Source organism: Microcaecilia unicolor, chromosome 1 (assembly GCF_901765095.1).
Source record: "Microcaecilia unicolor chromosome 1, aMicUni1.1, whole genome shotgun sequence".
Taxonomy (NCBI): domain Eukaryota; kingdom Metazoa; phylum Chordata; class Amphibia; order Gymnophiona; family Siphonopidae; genus Microcaecilia; species Microcaecilia unicolor.
In genome coordinates this window covers 613648905-613664422 of record NC_044031.1, presented here as the reverse complement: position 1 = coordinate 613664422, position 15518 = coordinate 613648905, and the positions used below count along the sequence as shown (strand labels likewise).

Sequence of the window (15518 nt, the reverse complement as noted above, 5' to 3'; positions counted from 1 at the left end):
TATAATAAAACGCACCCTCAACGTTCTGAGGACACTGACGTCACTGCAGGCACTCAGACACCGGTTCGTAAGTTCATGGTGGTGAAGCCAGAACACTCACCATGTCTCCATGCCCCGCCCTTGCATCACACGTGATGACGTCGAGGGCGGAACATGTACACAACCATGCAAATGAACGAACGGGGAGGACTACTCCTCCCCTTCCAACGAATCGCAGCCGCCAAGGACGTGCCCATCACCCCGCCCCTTTAACGCTAGCACCCCGCCCCCGGTCGCCCCCTCTTCCCCCCCCCCCCATCACCTCCCTTCCTCTTACGCTACTATCCCTGGTGGTCTAGAGGTACCTGTTTGCTCGGGGCAGGAAAGAGAGAGCCCCCGCTTTCCTACCCGAAGCGCTGCTGCTAGCTGCCCTGCTGCATCCTTTGTGAGTCGGGCTCTCCGCGTTTCAAAATGGCCACGGAGAATTGAAGCAGCCTCACGAGACTTCAACTCTCGGCGGCTATTTTGAAACGCCGGGAGCCGGACTCACACAGGATGCAGCAGGGCAGCTACCAGCAGCGCTACGGGCAGGAAAGAGGGGGCTCTTTCTTTCCTGCCCCGAGCGAACAGGTACCTTTACACCACCAGGGATACTAGCGTAAGGGGAGGGGAAGGGAGTCCCGTGCCCGCTAGCGCCCGTTTCATGACAGGCAGAAACGGGCCTTTTTTACTAGTATAAATATATGGAAGATCGTATTGTTGGACCAATTGTGGGGATTGGAACGGAGAAGATTTATTGAAGAGAGAAGGTTTGCTGAGTACAGCACGGACAAAGAGTCATTTATGGACTTGACTGTTCAGGGTTTGAATATCTATATATTTGTATTTTATGGTATATGAGAGAGTGTGAGTTTGTGTGTGTGGATGTAGAGAATAAATGTTATTTAAGAAAAGTAAATAAAGAGCAAATATATTATGAAACTTGTACTAATTTTGCAGTAGTCTTTTGGAAGTGTATGTTATACAGTTTGACTCACTAAAAATGTAATATAACCCTTGTATTTTTTTTTTGTTACATTTGTACCCCGTGCTTTCCCACTCATGGCAGGCTCAATGCGGCTTACATGGGGCAATGGAGGGTTAAGTGACTTGCCCAGAGTCACAAGGAGCTGCCTGTGCCTGGAATCGAACTCAGTTCCTCAGTTCCCCAGGACCAAAGTCCACCACCCTAACCACTAGGCCACTCCTCCGCCCCTTGATATTGAGATAGTATTAGCACATGCTAAAAACGCTAGCGAGCCTTAGTAAACAGGGCCCTAAATGACAGCAGATAAAGACCCGCATGGTTCATTCGGTCTGCTGAATAAGAAGGCCAGAGCCACACCTGCCTTCAAGATTGAACATTTTCATCACAACCAGGGCAGTTGGCTATTTGTTACCATGGCCATCACAAGTAGACAGATCTGTATAATGCTGCAGTATCACACCATCATTCCAATAGAGAAATATAATAACCATACTCATACCAGATGATATAAATGATATATAAAATATTCATACCCCTGTCTTTGTCATTTTCGGAACAGGCTGTAGAAGTCTGCCCAGTACTAGCCTAGCTTCCCACCTACTGGAGTTGTCGTTGAAACCCACTCCAGCCCATCCTGACCTGTCTTTGCCATTTTTGGGACGCAAACTATAGGAGTCTGCCCAGCACTGGCCTTGTTTGCCATCGTTTGAAGTAACTGTCTAAGTAGGGCTGCCGAGCAAGGGGGGCAAGATTCCTCGGGCCTGGCCTCCAAGGGAGGCCTGGCATCAGCAAGGCTTCTGGAGGCAGGAAGAAGGTTCTGCTCTCTTGATCTGTGTCTCTCCTGCTCCTGTATGTCGAGACCTAGGTTATTGTGTTATCTTGATAACCCAGGTCCCAGCACACAGGAGCAGGAGGGTGGCAGGCCGCGGGAGGAGCAGACGCAGGAAGATCTCTGTATAATGCCTGGAGAGCTGGCACCTCTCAGGCTGTTTGTTCCCTGGAGGCTGCTAGCTCAGTGGGAGTTAAGCGCCCTCGGATGGATATTTCGGAGCCTATGGAGATACTTTCTCTGCCTGGGTCGGAGGTTTGGAGTGACCCAGGAGAGGAGGATCTCTTAGATGAGTCTGAGGGTTAGGATGGGCTAAGGCCTGGGGAAGATTCTTCAGTGGTTCGCATTTTTCATAAGGAGGAGTTGTTAGAGCTCATTGATCAGGTGATCTCTACTTTGAAGTTTGCTCTGGCGGCCACTCCCTCTGCGGAGGGACCCCAGGTAGATCCCTTGGTTAAGGGGATTCGTAGAGCCTCCCGTACCTTTCCCATGAATTCTGACATTAGAGACATGGTTTTTCAGGAATGGTCTGTGCCGGAGACTGCTTGTAAGGTGTCTAGGGCTATGGCGCGGCTGTATCCCTTGCCTCTGGAAGATTTGGCCCTGCTGAAACCACCTACTGGGGATGCAGTGGTTACGGCTGTTACTAAGGCTACGGCCATTCCGGTGGATGGCGGTACAGCCTTACGGGATCCTCAGGATAGGAAGCTAGAGTCCTTTCTGAAGCGCAGCTTTGATTTGTTGGCTTTGGCCTTGCAAGCCTCTTGTGTGTGTGGGCTTGGTAGCCAGAGCTTGTTTCCGTTGGGCGGAGAAGTTCTTGGATGAGCCTGCGTTAGATAGGACTGGTTTGGTTCAGGACCTGGCCAAATTGGAGATGGGGGTCTTCGTTTTTGGCGGACACCCGTTATGATTTACTAAGGGCTTTGGCTAAGAATATGGCTCTGGCGGTGACGGCTCGCAGGGCTCTTTGGCTTAGGGGCTAGGTGGCAGATGCGGCCTCTAAAGCAAAGTTGTGTTCTCTACCTTTCAAAGGTTCTATGTTGTTTGGAGAGGACTTGGATAAACTGATGAGTGGTCTTGGGGATACCAAGGTCTCACAGTTGCTGGAGTTATGGCCTAAGGCGGCTAGTCGAGGTGATTCGGCTACAGGTCGGTTTAAGGACGTGAGGCGGTACAGGCCGGGCAGATTTGTATCTCCTAAAAGCCGGTTTTTCCAGCGGACGCAGTCCTTTCGAGGGGGTCGTCGAGGAGGTCGGGACTCCTCCGGAGGTGCCAGAAATGGTAATAAGTCCTCCTTATGAAGGTGTGTGGGTCCAGCGTCTGGTGAAGGTCAGGGCGCGACTTCGTCTGTTTTAGCAGGGGTGGACCCAAATTACTTCAGATCAGTGGGTGCTGGAGGTCGTTCGCGACAGTTATGCGCTCGAGTTTGAGCACCCGCTGCTGTTCTGTTTCTTCCTTCTCCTTGTCACTCTCGAGTCAAGTTAAAGGCTATTCAAGAGACTCTGGGTCGCTTAATCCAGTTGGGAGCTGTGGTACCCGTTCCTCGGCACGAGCAGGGAATGGGTTGTTATTCCATTTACTTTGTGGTGCCGAAGAAGGAGGACCAGTTTCGACCCATTTTAGATCTCAAGAGGGTCAATGGGACGCTCAAGGTGCCATCCTTCCGCATGGAGACTCTGCGCTCGGTCATAGTGGCTGTTCGTCAGGGAGAATTTCTCACATCACTGGATCTCACTGAAGCATATCTGCACGTGCCGATTCGAGAGGCCCATCAGCGTTTCCTTCGTTTTGCTGTTTTAGGGAGGCACTTTCAGTTCTGTGCCCTGCCTTTTGGTCTGACAACGGCTCCACGCACCTTCTTCAAGATAATGGTGGTGTTAGCAGCGGCTTTGCGGAGGCAGGGAATTCTGGTGCTCTGTATCTGGACGACTGGTTGATCCGGGCGAAGTCTCGGGCTCACAGTGTTGCGGCGACGGCTCAGGTGGTCGCGTTTCTGGAATTGCTCGGATGGTTAGTGAATGTAGTCAAAGGTCAGTTGAGCCCATCGCACAGTCTGGAGTACTTGGGAGTGCGGTTCGACACGGCAGTGGGTCGTGTTTTTCTGCCGGATTCTCGGATCGCCTCTCTTCAGCAGCAAGTCCGGCTGTTAATGTCCATTCAGAGTCCGACGGCTCGAATGTACCTTCGGGTTCTGGGCCTCATGGCAGCGACAATAGAGGTAGTACCATGGGCCAGGGCGCATATGTGTCAGCTTCAGGCGGCTCTGTTGTCCCGGTGGTCTCCCCAGGTACACAGTTTGGAGTTGCGGTTGTCGTTGAGGGGGGCTCCTCGGCGCAGTCTCCAGTGGTGGCTGTGCTCGGCCCATCTGAAAAAGGGCATGCTGTTGGAACCTCCTCAGTGAGTGATTCTGGTAATGGATGCCAGTCTGCTGGGCTGGGGAGCTCAGTGTCTCGGTCGGTCCACGCAGGGGCGGTGGTCGACGGACGAAGCTCAATGGTCTATCAACCGGTTGGAGACGAGGGCGATTCGGCTAGCTCTGTTGGCGTTTCGCTCAAGTGTGGTCGGAAAGGCGGTATGAGTCATGTCCAACGCGACAGCAGTAGCGTATGTCAACTGGCAGGGCGGTACAAAGAGTCTGCGGTTGGCAATCGAGACGGCTCTGCTCATGAGTTGAGCGGAAAGGCATCTAGTGCATATTTCGGCGGCGCCCGTGGCCGGGGTGGACAACGTGAACGCGGATTTTCTAAGCAGACACATTTTAGACCCCGGAGAATGGTCTCTGCACCGGTCGGTGTTCGACCAGACAGTTCTAAAGTGGGGAATACCAGTAGTGGATCTCATGGCGTGGGCACAGAATGCTCAGGTTCCTCGGTATTTCAGTCGGCGTCGGGATCCGAGAGCGGAAGGGATCGATGCGTTGGTCCTTCTGTGGCCTCAGCGGGTGTTGCTGTACGTGTTTCCCCCGTGGCCCTTGATAGGTTGAATCCTACAGAAGGTAGAATGTCATGCGGGTCCGGTGGTGTTGGTGGCTTCGAATTGGCCGCGTCGGCCATGGTTCGGGGATCTGATGCGCTTGTTAGAAGGCGAGCCTCTGTGGCTGCTGGGGGGCTCGGTGCTGTTGTGTCAGGGTCCAATTGTCATGCCGGATCCGGCTCGGTTCTCTCTTACGGTGTGGCCCTTGAGAGGGAACGGTTAAGAAGGAAAGGGTTTTCCCCTCAGGTGATTCAGACGATGCTGCAGTGTCCCAAACGTTCGACATCTTTGGCTTATGTGCGTGTGTGGCGCATATTTGAAGATTGGTGTGGGGACCGGGCGTGTGTCCCTTCGACAGCTTCTGTGTCGTGCATTTTAGATTTCTTGCAGGATGGTTTTGAGAAGGGCCTTTCATTGTCATCTTTGAAGGTGCAGCTGGCTGCTTTGGCGTGTTTTTGGGGTAAGGTGCAGGGCAGGTTGGTTGCGTCTTTCCTGGATGTGGTCCGTTTTTTGAGGGGGGGTGAAGTTGCTTCGTCCTCCTCAGCGGCTGGTAGTTCCTCAGTGGGATCTTAATATCGTTCTTGACTCTTTGGCGGGTTCTCCTTTTGAGCCCTTGGAGTCTTGTTAGATAAAAGACCTTACTATGAAGGTGGTCTTTTTGGTAGCTATATCGTCAGCTCGCAGGATTTCGGAACTTCAGGCTCTTTCATGTAGGCCTCCGTTTCTGTGGTTTTCTAAGGAAAAGGTTTCTCTGCATCCAGTGCCTTCGTTTTTGCCTAAGGTGGTATCCTCCTTTCATGTCAATCAGGTGATTTCGTTGCCGGTCTTGGGGGACCGGACGGGGGATGCTTCTCAGCGTCGTTTGGTGAAATTGGATGTGCGCAGAGTGTTGAAGGTTTACTTGCACAGGTCGGAGGAATTCAGGTCTTCGGACAGGTTATTTGTCTTTCATGGGGGGCCCAAGAAGGGAGCGGCTGCTTCTAAGACATCTATAGCTCGGTGGTTGAAGGATGCCATCTCTTCGGCTTACATATTGCATGGCCGTACGGTGCCGGTGGGGCTCAAGGCACATTCCACTAGGGGGATGGCGGCTTCTTGGGCAGGGAGTAGTTTTGTTCCACCGGTGGACATTTGTAGAGCGGCGGTGTGGTCCTCCCTGCATTCTTTTGTCAAACATTACAGAGTGGATGTACAGGCAAGGGAGGATGCCAGTTTTGGAGCTGCAGTCCTGTCCTCTGGGCTTCGCGGGTCCCACCCTTAGATGTGTTTACTGCTTTGGTACGTCCCAAGCGTCTTGAGCAGTCTGGAGGATTGCTGAGGAAGGTGAAATTAGGCCTTACCTGCTAATTTTCTTTCCTCTAGATCCTCCAGACCGTTCAAGAGCCTACCCAGTGTATCGGACAGTTCAGTATGATATTTTCTTTAGACTTCAGTTGCTGATATTTCTAGTAGCTCCTGTGATTTGGGTCTTGGAGTTTTACTAAGGGCAGTTTGTGGTACCGTTTGTGCCCATCTGCAGTTGAATTCCCTCATCTTAAGGGGAGGAGATCTGAGTGTGGATACAGTGGTTTTGTTTAGGTGGAGGTGTTTTGTTCCTCTGCTTTGTTACTGTTTTACTGGTTAGTAGAAGGTCTGCACAGGCTATTTGTATAAGAAGTTTTAGTGTTCTCAGTCTCCCTCTGCTGGTAGGAGTGCATAACCCAAGCGTCTTTATCCTCTTGTGTTGCCTGAGCAGCAAAGAAGTTGCTGCATGCTTGTGCCACTCATAACTGGAACTGTTTTAGATCAGGCTGTCTCAGTAGATCCTGTTCGAAAATAGTAGCAGAACTTAAGATGTCCTGACCTAGACGAATATGTACAACCTTACTAAAAATGCCGCTTTTTGTGTTTTGTGGGGTATTTTATTAAGGATTTGGCCATTTTTGTGGTGGTTTTCAGTTTTGAGAGGAAGAACTAGCAGTCACCAAACAAGAAAGAAAACGGGGGATCATTTCTGATTATCTCAAGCTAGCTTGTCAGGGTTATAAAATAACTTGAGACAGCCAGTAAAATTCATGGGTATATAATGAGAGCTGTCACTAGTAGAAAGAGGGAAGTAACGTTGCTTCCTTCTTCTGGAATATTGTCATGTCTATCAAATGCATCTTATAACTAGAAAAATATAAGCTGCATATTTCAAAATTGGGTTAGCAATTCTTTCCTCAATTCCGGAAAAATTCTAGTTTTAGTATAAATGACTACTACTATGCACAATATTTTGTATGTGTCTGTTCCACAGCATAGACAAGATATTTTATTCTTTTACAACTGTGCTCTTGGTTGAACAGAGGATGACAATGTGGCAGCAAAAATCCTGTCCTACAACCGAGCAAACAGAGCAGTAGCTCTTCTGTGTAACCACCAGAGGGCGCTTCCAAAAACCTTTGAAAAATCCATGCAAAACCTCCAAACCAAGGTAAACAAGAATAAATTGTCATTGTTCTCAGGTGAATGTAGGTTGGAGCCCATCTGATGACTGTGGCTAATTTTCTGTATAATTTTATGAGCGGTCGGGTTCTGTACAACTCTAACCAGATGGTTGCTGAATGAACACATTTACTTTACAGAAGAACATAAGAATAGCCATACTGGGTCAGATCAGTGGTCCATCTATCCCATTATCCTGCTTCCAACAGTGACCAATCCAGGTCATAAGTGCCTGGTAGAAACTCAAATAGTAGCAACATTCCATTCTACTAATCCAGGGGCAAGTAGTGACTTCTTCCTTCATGTTCATCTCAATAACAGACTACGGGGACTTTCCTCCAGGAATTTGTCCAAACCTTTTTTTCCATATCATCATGCTGATCAATCCATAGACTGGTGGGTTGTGTCCATCTACCAGCAGGTGGAGATAGAGAGCAAACTTTTGCCTCCCTATATGTGGTCATGTGCTGCCGGAAACTCCTCAGTATGTTCTCTATCTCAGCAGGTGGTGGTCACACACAGCAGCAGCTCTGGCTAGGTCTCCAAGCCTAATTTTTAGGTTTTGTTGAGTACCTGGGGTTGAGGGCTCTTTTTGAGCAAGTGCAAACCTGGTGGCGCCTGGTCCCTCCTTTTCTCCCCCCTCCCGCTGGCTCCGTTAAAAAAAAAAAAAAAATTTGGACGTCCTTAAAGGCGTTTATTTCGACGATTATTTAAACGTTTATTGCAGCTACTCACTGGGACACCAGGTCGTTACAGCTCGGAGCAAGAAGCAGGTAATTTTTACCTTTTTATAGCGGGCAGGGGGTTCCCCGATCGATCTCCACGTGGCCTATGGCGTCGGAGGGCGAGGGCGCGAAGAATCGCTCCCCGGACCGCGTGTGCGTTTCTAGCGGGGATGCGGGGGTCTTAAAGTCTGATTCGCCCTTGTTGGGTGTCAGTTTGGAGGCCGGTCAGTGTCCCGGTTCTCCCTCCGGCGCGGCGGTTTTTCCCGCCATAAACGCCCATCCCCCGCTGCTCGCCTCCGCCATCTTGTCCGGCCACTCTGCTCGGACGGCTTCTTCTTGGACTGCCCTTGAGCTGGGAGACGTTCATGCCATGGCCGCCCTTGATTTGGGCGACGGCAAAAAAGCGGCTAAAGTTAAGCGCTGTTCTTCCCGCGCGGCTCCTTCACGGAGTGTCGCGCCGGACGCCATCTTGGATGCGCAGCATGTTTCTCCCCCGCTCTTGCGAGCGCCGGTTGAGGGTGCGTCTAGGGCTGTGGCCCAGGCTGCTGCAGTGCACAGTCTGGGGGGTTTCTGCTGCATCAGGCCTGTCTTATGCAAAACGCTGCCCCTGCTCCCTTGTCCGATAAAGGGGTTGAGGCCCCCGGAAGTAAACGCCCTCGGGTGGATTCCCAGGCCTTAGAGGACTTTGTCTCCTCTGATGTAGATGAGGGCAGCGTATCTGAGTTCTCTCAACAGTCCTTTGGGGATTCCTTGGAGGAGACGGATTCCCGCTCGGATGGAGCGGATGACCCCTCTGCAGCGCGGATCTTTCGCTCAGAGGATTTGCCCAACCTGTTAATGCAGGCCATGAGCATTTTGAAGATTTCCTCTCCAGAGGACGTCTCTCCCTCAGCCCCTGTTGGCTCCGCCATTATGCTGGGGACGAAGCGCCCGCCTAGAACCTTCCACGTGCATGATGCCATGCACACTTTAATTTCGGCTCAGTGGGATGTCCCGGAAGCGAGCCTCAAAGTGGCTAGGGCTATGTCCCGCCTCTATCCTTTGCCTGAAAGTGAACGGGAGGCCTTTCTTTGGCCTACCGTGGATTCTTTAATCACTGCGGTGACTAAGAAAACGGCATTGCCAGTGGAAGGTGGCACGGCCCTAAAGGACGCCCAAGATAGAAGATTGGAAGCGGCCTTAAGGTCGTCCTTCGAGGCGGCTGCTTTAAGTTTGCAGGCCTCAGTTTGCGACTCCTATGTGACCAGGGCGTGCCTGACGATTGTGCAGCGGGCTTCCCCCTCGGATCCTTCCTTGAGGACTGATTGGCCGGCCCTGGAGTCGGGCTTGGCTTATTTGGCAGACTTACTGTATGATGTCTTGAGAGCCTCAGCTAAAGGTATGGCTCAGACAGTCTCTGCGCGGCGGTGGCTATGGCTGAAGCATTGGTCTGCGGACCACGCCTCTAAGTCCCGCCTGGCTAAGTTGCCTTTTAAAGGCAAGCTGCTATTTGGGGTCGAGCTGGACAAAATTGTGACCGATCTCGGCACGTCTAAGGGCAAGAGGTTACCAGAGGCCAGGGCTCGGGCCAGTGCTTGCCCCGGTAACTCCAGAGGACGGTTTCAAGAGGTCCGTCGGTACCGCCCGGGCAAGTCGGGCTCCTCTGCCTCCTCTTCCTTCAAGAGGAACTTCTCCCCCAAGCAGCATTCCTTTCGCAGAGACCGCCGTCCCGGAGGTACGCCCTCCGGTCCTCCCCCAGGGTCTCGTACCCAATGACGGGGTCTTGGTCCATGGCCCAGTGCAGATTGGAGGACGCCTGTCCTCGTTTCTGGGCGGGTGGACCAGAGTAACTTCAGACGCTTGGGTGCTAGAAGTCATCAGAGACGGCTACAAGCTAGAGTTCTGCCGACCCTTAAAAGACGGGTTTGTACTCTCTCCCTGCAAGTCTCCGGTCAAAGCTGTGGCAGTGCAGCAGACCTTGGACAATCTGATCCGCCTGGGTGCGGTCGTTCCGGTGCCAGAAAATCAGCTTGGCAAGGGACGTTACTCCATTTACTTTGTGGTACCAAAGAAAGGAGGTTCTGTACGGCCTATCCTCGACCTCAAAGGGGTCAATCGGGCCTTGAAAGTTCGGCACTTTCGCATGGAGACTCTCCGCTCTGTTATAGCGGCAGTGAAGGTAGGAGAGTTCCTGGCATCCTTGGACATCAAGGAAGCGTACTTGCATATTCCCATCTGGCCTCCTCATCAACGCTTTCTGCGTTTTGCAGTCCTGGGCCGACACTTCCAGTTCAGAGCCCTCCCGTTCGGGTTGGCTACTGCTCCGCGGACCTTCTCCAAAGTAATGGTGGTCATCGCGGCCTTCCTGCGAAAGGAAGGAATACAAGTCCATCCTTATCTGGACGACTGGTTGATCCGAGCCCCCTCTTATGCAGAGTGCGGCAAAGCTGTGGACCGGGTGCTTGCTCTTTTGAGCTCCCTGGGGTGGATCATCAACTGGGAGAAAAGCCAGCTGCGCCCAACTCAGTCCCTGGAGTATCTGGGAGTTCGATTCGACACCCAAGTGGGCAGAGTGTTCCTGCTGGACAATCGGATTGTCAAACTTCAGGCTCAGGTGGACCAGTTCCTAGTAGCCTCTCCCCTTCGGGCTTGGGACTATGTGCAGCTGTTGGGCTCTATGACGGCCACGATGGATGTAGTGCCCTGGGCCAGGGCTCATATGAGACCACATCAACACTCTCTGCTGCAGCGCTGGACTCCGGTGTCGGAGGATTATGCTGTGCGCCTTCCCTTGGATCCAGCAGTGCGCAAGGCGCTGAGCTGGTGGCTGAAGACAGACAAGTTGTCTGCAGGGATGCCTCTTGTAACCCCGGAGTGGATTGTCGTCACGACGGACGCCTCTTTGACGGGCTGGGGAGCCCACTGTTTGGGAAGGACAGCGCAGGGGCTCTGGTCTCCTGCAGAGGCAAAGTGGTCTATCAACCTCCTGGAACTCAGAGCCATTCGGTTGGCGCTATTGCAGTTCCTCCCGATTCTGGCGTTGAAGCCAGTAAGGGTCCTGTCGGACAATGCCACGGCTGTGGCCTATGTCAACCGCCAAGGAGGTACCAAGAGCGCCCCTCTAGCCAAGGAGGCCATGAATTTATGCCAGTGGGCGGAAGCGAGCCTGGAGCAGCTGTCAGCGGCCCACATTGCCGAAGTCATGAATGTCAAGGCGGACTTTCTCAGTCGCCATACCTTGGATCCCGGAGAGTGGCAGTTATCGGCTCAGGCGTTCTTGGACATCACGAAGCGCTGAGGCCAGCCGAGCCTAGATCTGATGGCGTCATCGGCCAATTGCCAAGTGCCGCGCTTTTTCAGCAGAGGACGGGACCCTCGATCCCTGGGAGTAGATGCTCTTCTCCAACAGTGGCCCATAGAGCTTCTCTATGTGTTCCCGCCCTGGCCCATGTTGGGCAGGGTGCTAGACCGGGTGGCAAAGCATCCGGGCCGGATAATCCTGGTGGGTCCGGATTGGCCCAGACGTCCCTGGTATGCGGACTTGATCAGGCTCTCAGTCGACGACCCTCTGCGGCTGCCAGTGGAGCAGGGTCTGTTACATCAGGGTCCCGTGGTGATGGAGGATCCCTCCCCCTTTGGTCTTACGGCCTGGCTATTGAGCGGCAGCGTCTGAGGAAGAAGGGCTTCTCAGACAAGGTCATCGCCACTATGCTGAGAGCGAGGAAGCGCTCTACTTCTACTGCTTACGCCAGGGTTTGGCGTACCTTTGCAGCGTGGTGTGAAGCAGGCTCACTTTCTCCCTTCACTGCTCCAATTTCTTCAGTGTTGGCGTTCCTGCAAGAAGGTCTGGAGAAAGGCCTGTCGACCAGTTCCCTTAAAGTCCAGGTAGCGGCTCTAGCTTGCTTCAGGGGCCGCCTGAAGGGTGCTTCCCTGGCTTCGCAGCCAGATGTGATGCGTTTTCTCAAGGGAGTTAATCACCTGCGCCCTCCTCTGCACTCAGTGGTGTCTGCATGGAATCTCAACCTGGTGCTAAGAGCCTTGCAGAAGCCGCCTTTTGAACCCTTGTCGAGGGCATCCCTGAAAGACCTGATGTTGAAAGCAGTCTTTTTGGTGGCTATCACTTCAGCCAGAAGAGTTTCCGAGCTCCAGGCACTCTCATGTCGAGAGCCTTTTCTGCAGTTCACTGAGGCAGGAGTGTCTATTCGCACAGTGCCTTCCTTCCTGCCCAAGATTGTTTCTCGCTTCCATGTGAATCAGCAGCTCTGTCTCCCTTCCTTTCGTAGGGAGGACTACCCAGAGGAATACTCTGCTCTCAAATGTCTGGATGTGAGACGAGTCATCATCAGATACTTGGAAGTGACCAATGATTTCCGGAAGTCGGATCATCTGTTTGTCCTGTTTGCAGGTCCTCGTAAGGGTCTGCAGGCTGCTAAGCCTACGGTGGCAAGATGGGTCAAGGAAGCCATTGCGGCGGCTTATGTGGCCGCGGGGAAGGTGCCGCCTATCCAGCTGAAGGCTCACTCCACTAGAGCTCAGGCGGCCTCGATGGCAGAGGCCGGGTCCGTCTCCTTGGAAGAGATATACAAGGCGGCAACTTGGGCATCGGCCCATACATTCTCCAAGCATTACCGCTTGACTGTGGCTGCTCGGGCGGAGGCCCGGTTTGGAGCTTCAGTGTTGAGGTCAGGGATTTCAATGTCCCGCCCTGGGTGAGTACTGCTTCGGTACATCCCACCAGTCTATGGATTGATCAGCATGATGATATGGAAGGTAAAATTATGTATCATACCTGATAATTTTCTTTCCATTAATCATAGCTGATCAATCCATAGCCCCTCCCAGATAACTGTACTGTTTATATTCTGGTTGCATTTCAGGTTCAAGTTTAGTCTTCAGTTACTTCAGGAGGACTTCGTGTTCAAGTTTTTTCAATTGGATTCTTCAAGAGTTGAGACGAGTTTGTGTTACAGTGAGCTGCTGCATTCCTCTCCCCTCCGTTTTACGGGGCTGGATTGAGACATAAATTCTGCCGGCGCTCCCTCCCGCTTCGTGCGGCTGTAGGGCAGCTTTGTACCCTTCCCGCTTCGGCGGTGTTAGGGTCTGTCAGCTCCTCCCGCGGTTGCGGTTGCAGGATAAGCCAGATCCCCTCGCATCGGCGGGGTGGTGTCCCTCCCCCGCTCCGCGGGGATGAGCTGGACGGATTCCCCTCCCCCACTTGTGTGGGGATGAGCTGGGTTAATTCCCCTCCCCCGTTTCGGCGGTGGTGAGCTGGGCAGTGTCCCTTTGTGGGTGTAATTCTCTAAGTGCTGAGTCCTGCGGATGGAGCTTTGATATCGACATACTGAGGAGTTTCCGGCAGCACATGACCACATATAGGGAGGCAAAAGTTTGCTCTCTATCTCCACCTGCTGGTAGATGGACACAACCCACCAGTCTATGGATTGATCAGCTATGATTAATGGAAAGAAAATTATCAGGTATGATACATAATTTTACCTTTAAACCCAGATACGCTAACTGCTGTTACCACATCATCCGGCAACAAGTTCCAGAGCTTAACTATTCTTTGAGTGAAAAAAAATATTTCCTCCTATTTGTTTCAAATGTATTTCTGTGTAATTTCTAAATTACTTTTTAGAGGTGAGATGAAGTAATCCTGATTTATTTTAATTAATTGATTGAATTTAATGTATATAGTTATTTGTTAGATTAATAATTTGCACATTCAGAAAGACCATGGTGGGGTACAAAGAGTATTAAAATACACTTTAATACTCTTCGTACTGGATGTTTTGGTGTTTGAATGGGTAAGGTATATTAAAATATACCTTTCCGATTCAAACACCAAAATGTTACTGCATAAAATGAGGGTGCCACACTTTTGGAAGATGATGATGGTTTGAAGGGGTTCTATTCCCCCGGTAGTCACAATAAATCTGGCTCCCTGTTGATGTATATCTGTGCTATAATTTGCCATGTAGTGGAGATATCTTACTCCTGTAAAAGTAACTTTTTAACCAATGAAATAATTGGGAGTTGAAGGATAAGTCATTTCCAGATTTACTTGCTCTGGATGTCACAGAGATTAGTGTAGATTACAATAAATCTAATGGAAAAACATACATTTTCTAGAATTACATTGATAAAAGAAAAACATTTTTTTAAAAATCTAAGGATTCATATCCTTAAAAACTTCCCAAACAAATAAGTTTTCAGTAATTTGCAAAAAGATTCCAGTCTCAACTTTAGTGGTAAGGAATTCCATAATTTATCTATCTGAAAACTAAAGAAAGCAGTAAAAATGTGTTTATATCGTATGTTAAATAGTGAAAGGAAATTAATTAGTAAATTGTTCCTAGAACGGGAGCGTCTTTTGAAATTCCAAGGCAGATGTAAAGTAGGTAGATAAACAGGAGCTAAACCATGTAATATATGGAAAGCAATCATACAGAATTTAAATATACAGCAGGCACGTACTGGTAAACTAGTTAGTCCTTACCTGACAGGAAAGCTAAAGCAGCTAGGGCTCTTCACCTTGGAGAAGAGATGGTTGAGGGGAGCTGTGATAGAGGTCTAAAAAATACTAAGTGGCATGGATAGACCTAAATGTATTTGTTTACTATTTCCAAAAATACTAGGGCTAGGGGACACGCAAAGAAGCTGCTAAGTAGTAAATTTAAAACAAACTGGAGAAAATATTTCTTAATGTGTAATTAAACTCTGGAATTTGTTGCCAGAGAATGTGGTAAAAGCAGTTGGCTTAGCAGGGTTTGGTTTGGCTAATTTCCTAAAAGAAAAGTCCATAAGCTATTATTAAAATGGACTTGGGAAAATCCACTGCTTCTAGGGTAAGCAACATAAAATCTGTTTTACTCTTTTGGGATCTTGCCAGGTACTTGTGACCTGGATTGGCCACTGTTGGGTAAAGGATACTGGGCTTGATGGACCTTCGGTCTGTCTCAATTTGACAATGCTTATGTTCTTATGTCTATATTTCTACTACCTTGTATAAGAAAATGAGGTAGTTTGTGTTTATTAAGGATTGCCCATTTTTAAGAAGAAGAACTAATAGTCACCAAACAAGAAGAGAGATATGAGAATTATCATATCTGGTGACCTAAAAATAACCAGTCAGTATAATAAAGCAATTGATTAAATTAGTAGTGCACCTGAGTTCATAGGAAGAGATATTACTAATAGAAACAGAAGAGTGGCACCTCCTCTGTACAGGTCTCTGCTGATGGACCACATTGTGGATCATTTGTAATTTTGAGAGCTGTTTGCATGATAAGGACATTCTTAAGCTGGACCGTTTAAAGATGGACCACAAAAATTGTGTGTTTCCCATTTTGTAAGCTATGCCCTCAAAGACTGAGGGAACTAAAATATGATTTCCAGCAAAAATAAGGGAAACTAATCTGTTGCTCAGCGGCTTTTTGAAAATCTACCCTTAAGAATTCAGAAAAGCCTTGCATGACCAACAGCTAGCGATAACCCATGATGGAAGGAGATCACATTGAACGGCCTTTTATCTGGCAAT

At 50.2% G+C, this 15518-nt stretch overlaps 1 protein-coding gene across 3 annotated transcripts in view; it reads left to right on the top strand.

The window, feature by feature from the left end:
* The window catches only part of TOP1MT (DNA topoisomerase I mitochondrial), a 125307-nt gene that overhangs the window by 86107 nt on the left and 23682 nt on the right, over positions 1-15518 (top strand). For all 3 annotated transcript variants that reach the window (XM_030219799.1, XM_030219809.1, XM_030219819.1), the window contains exon 11: positions 7136-7263. In XM_030219799.1, the coding sequence (XP_030075659.1) occupies positions 7136-7263 (128 nt within the window). The remainder of the gene's footprint in view (positions 1-7135; positions 7264-15518) is intronic.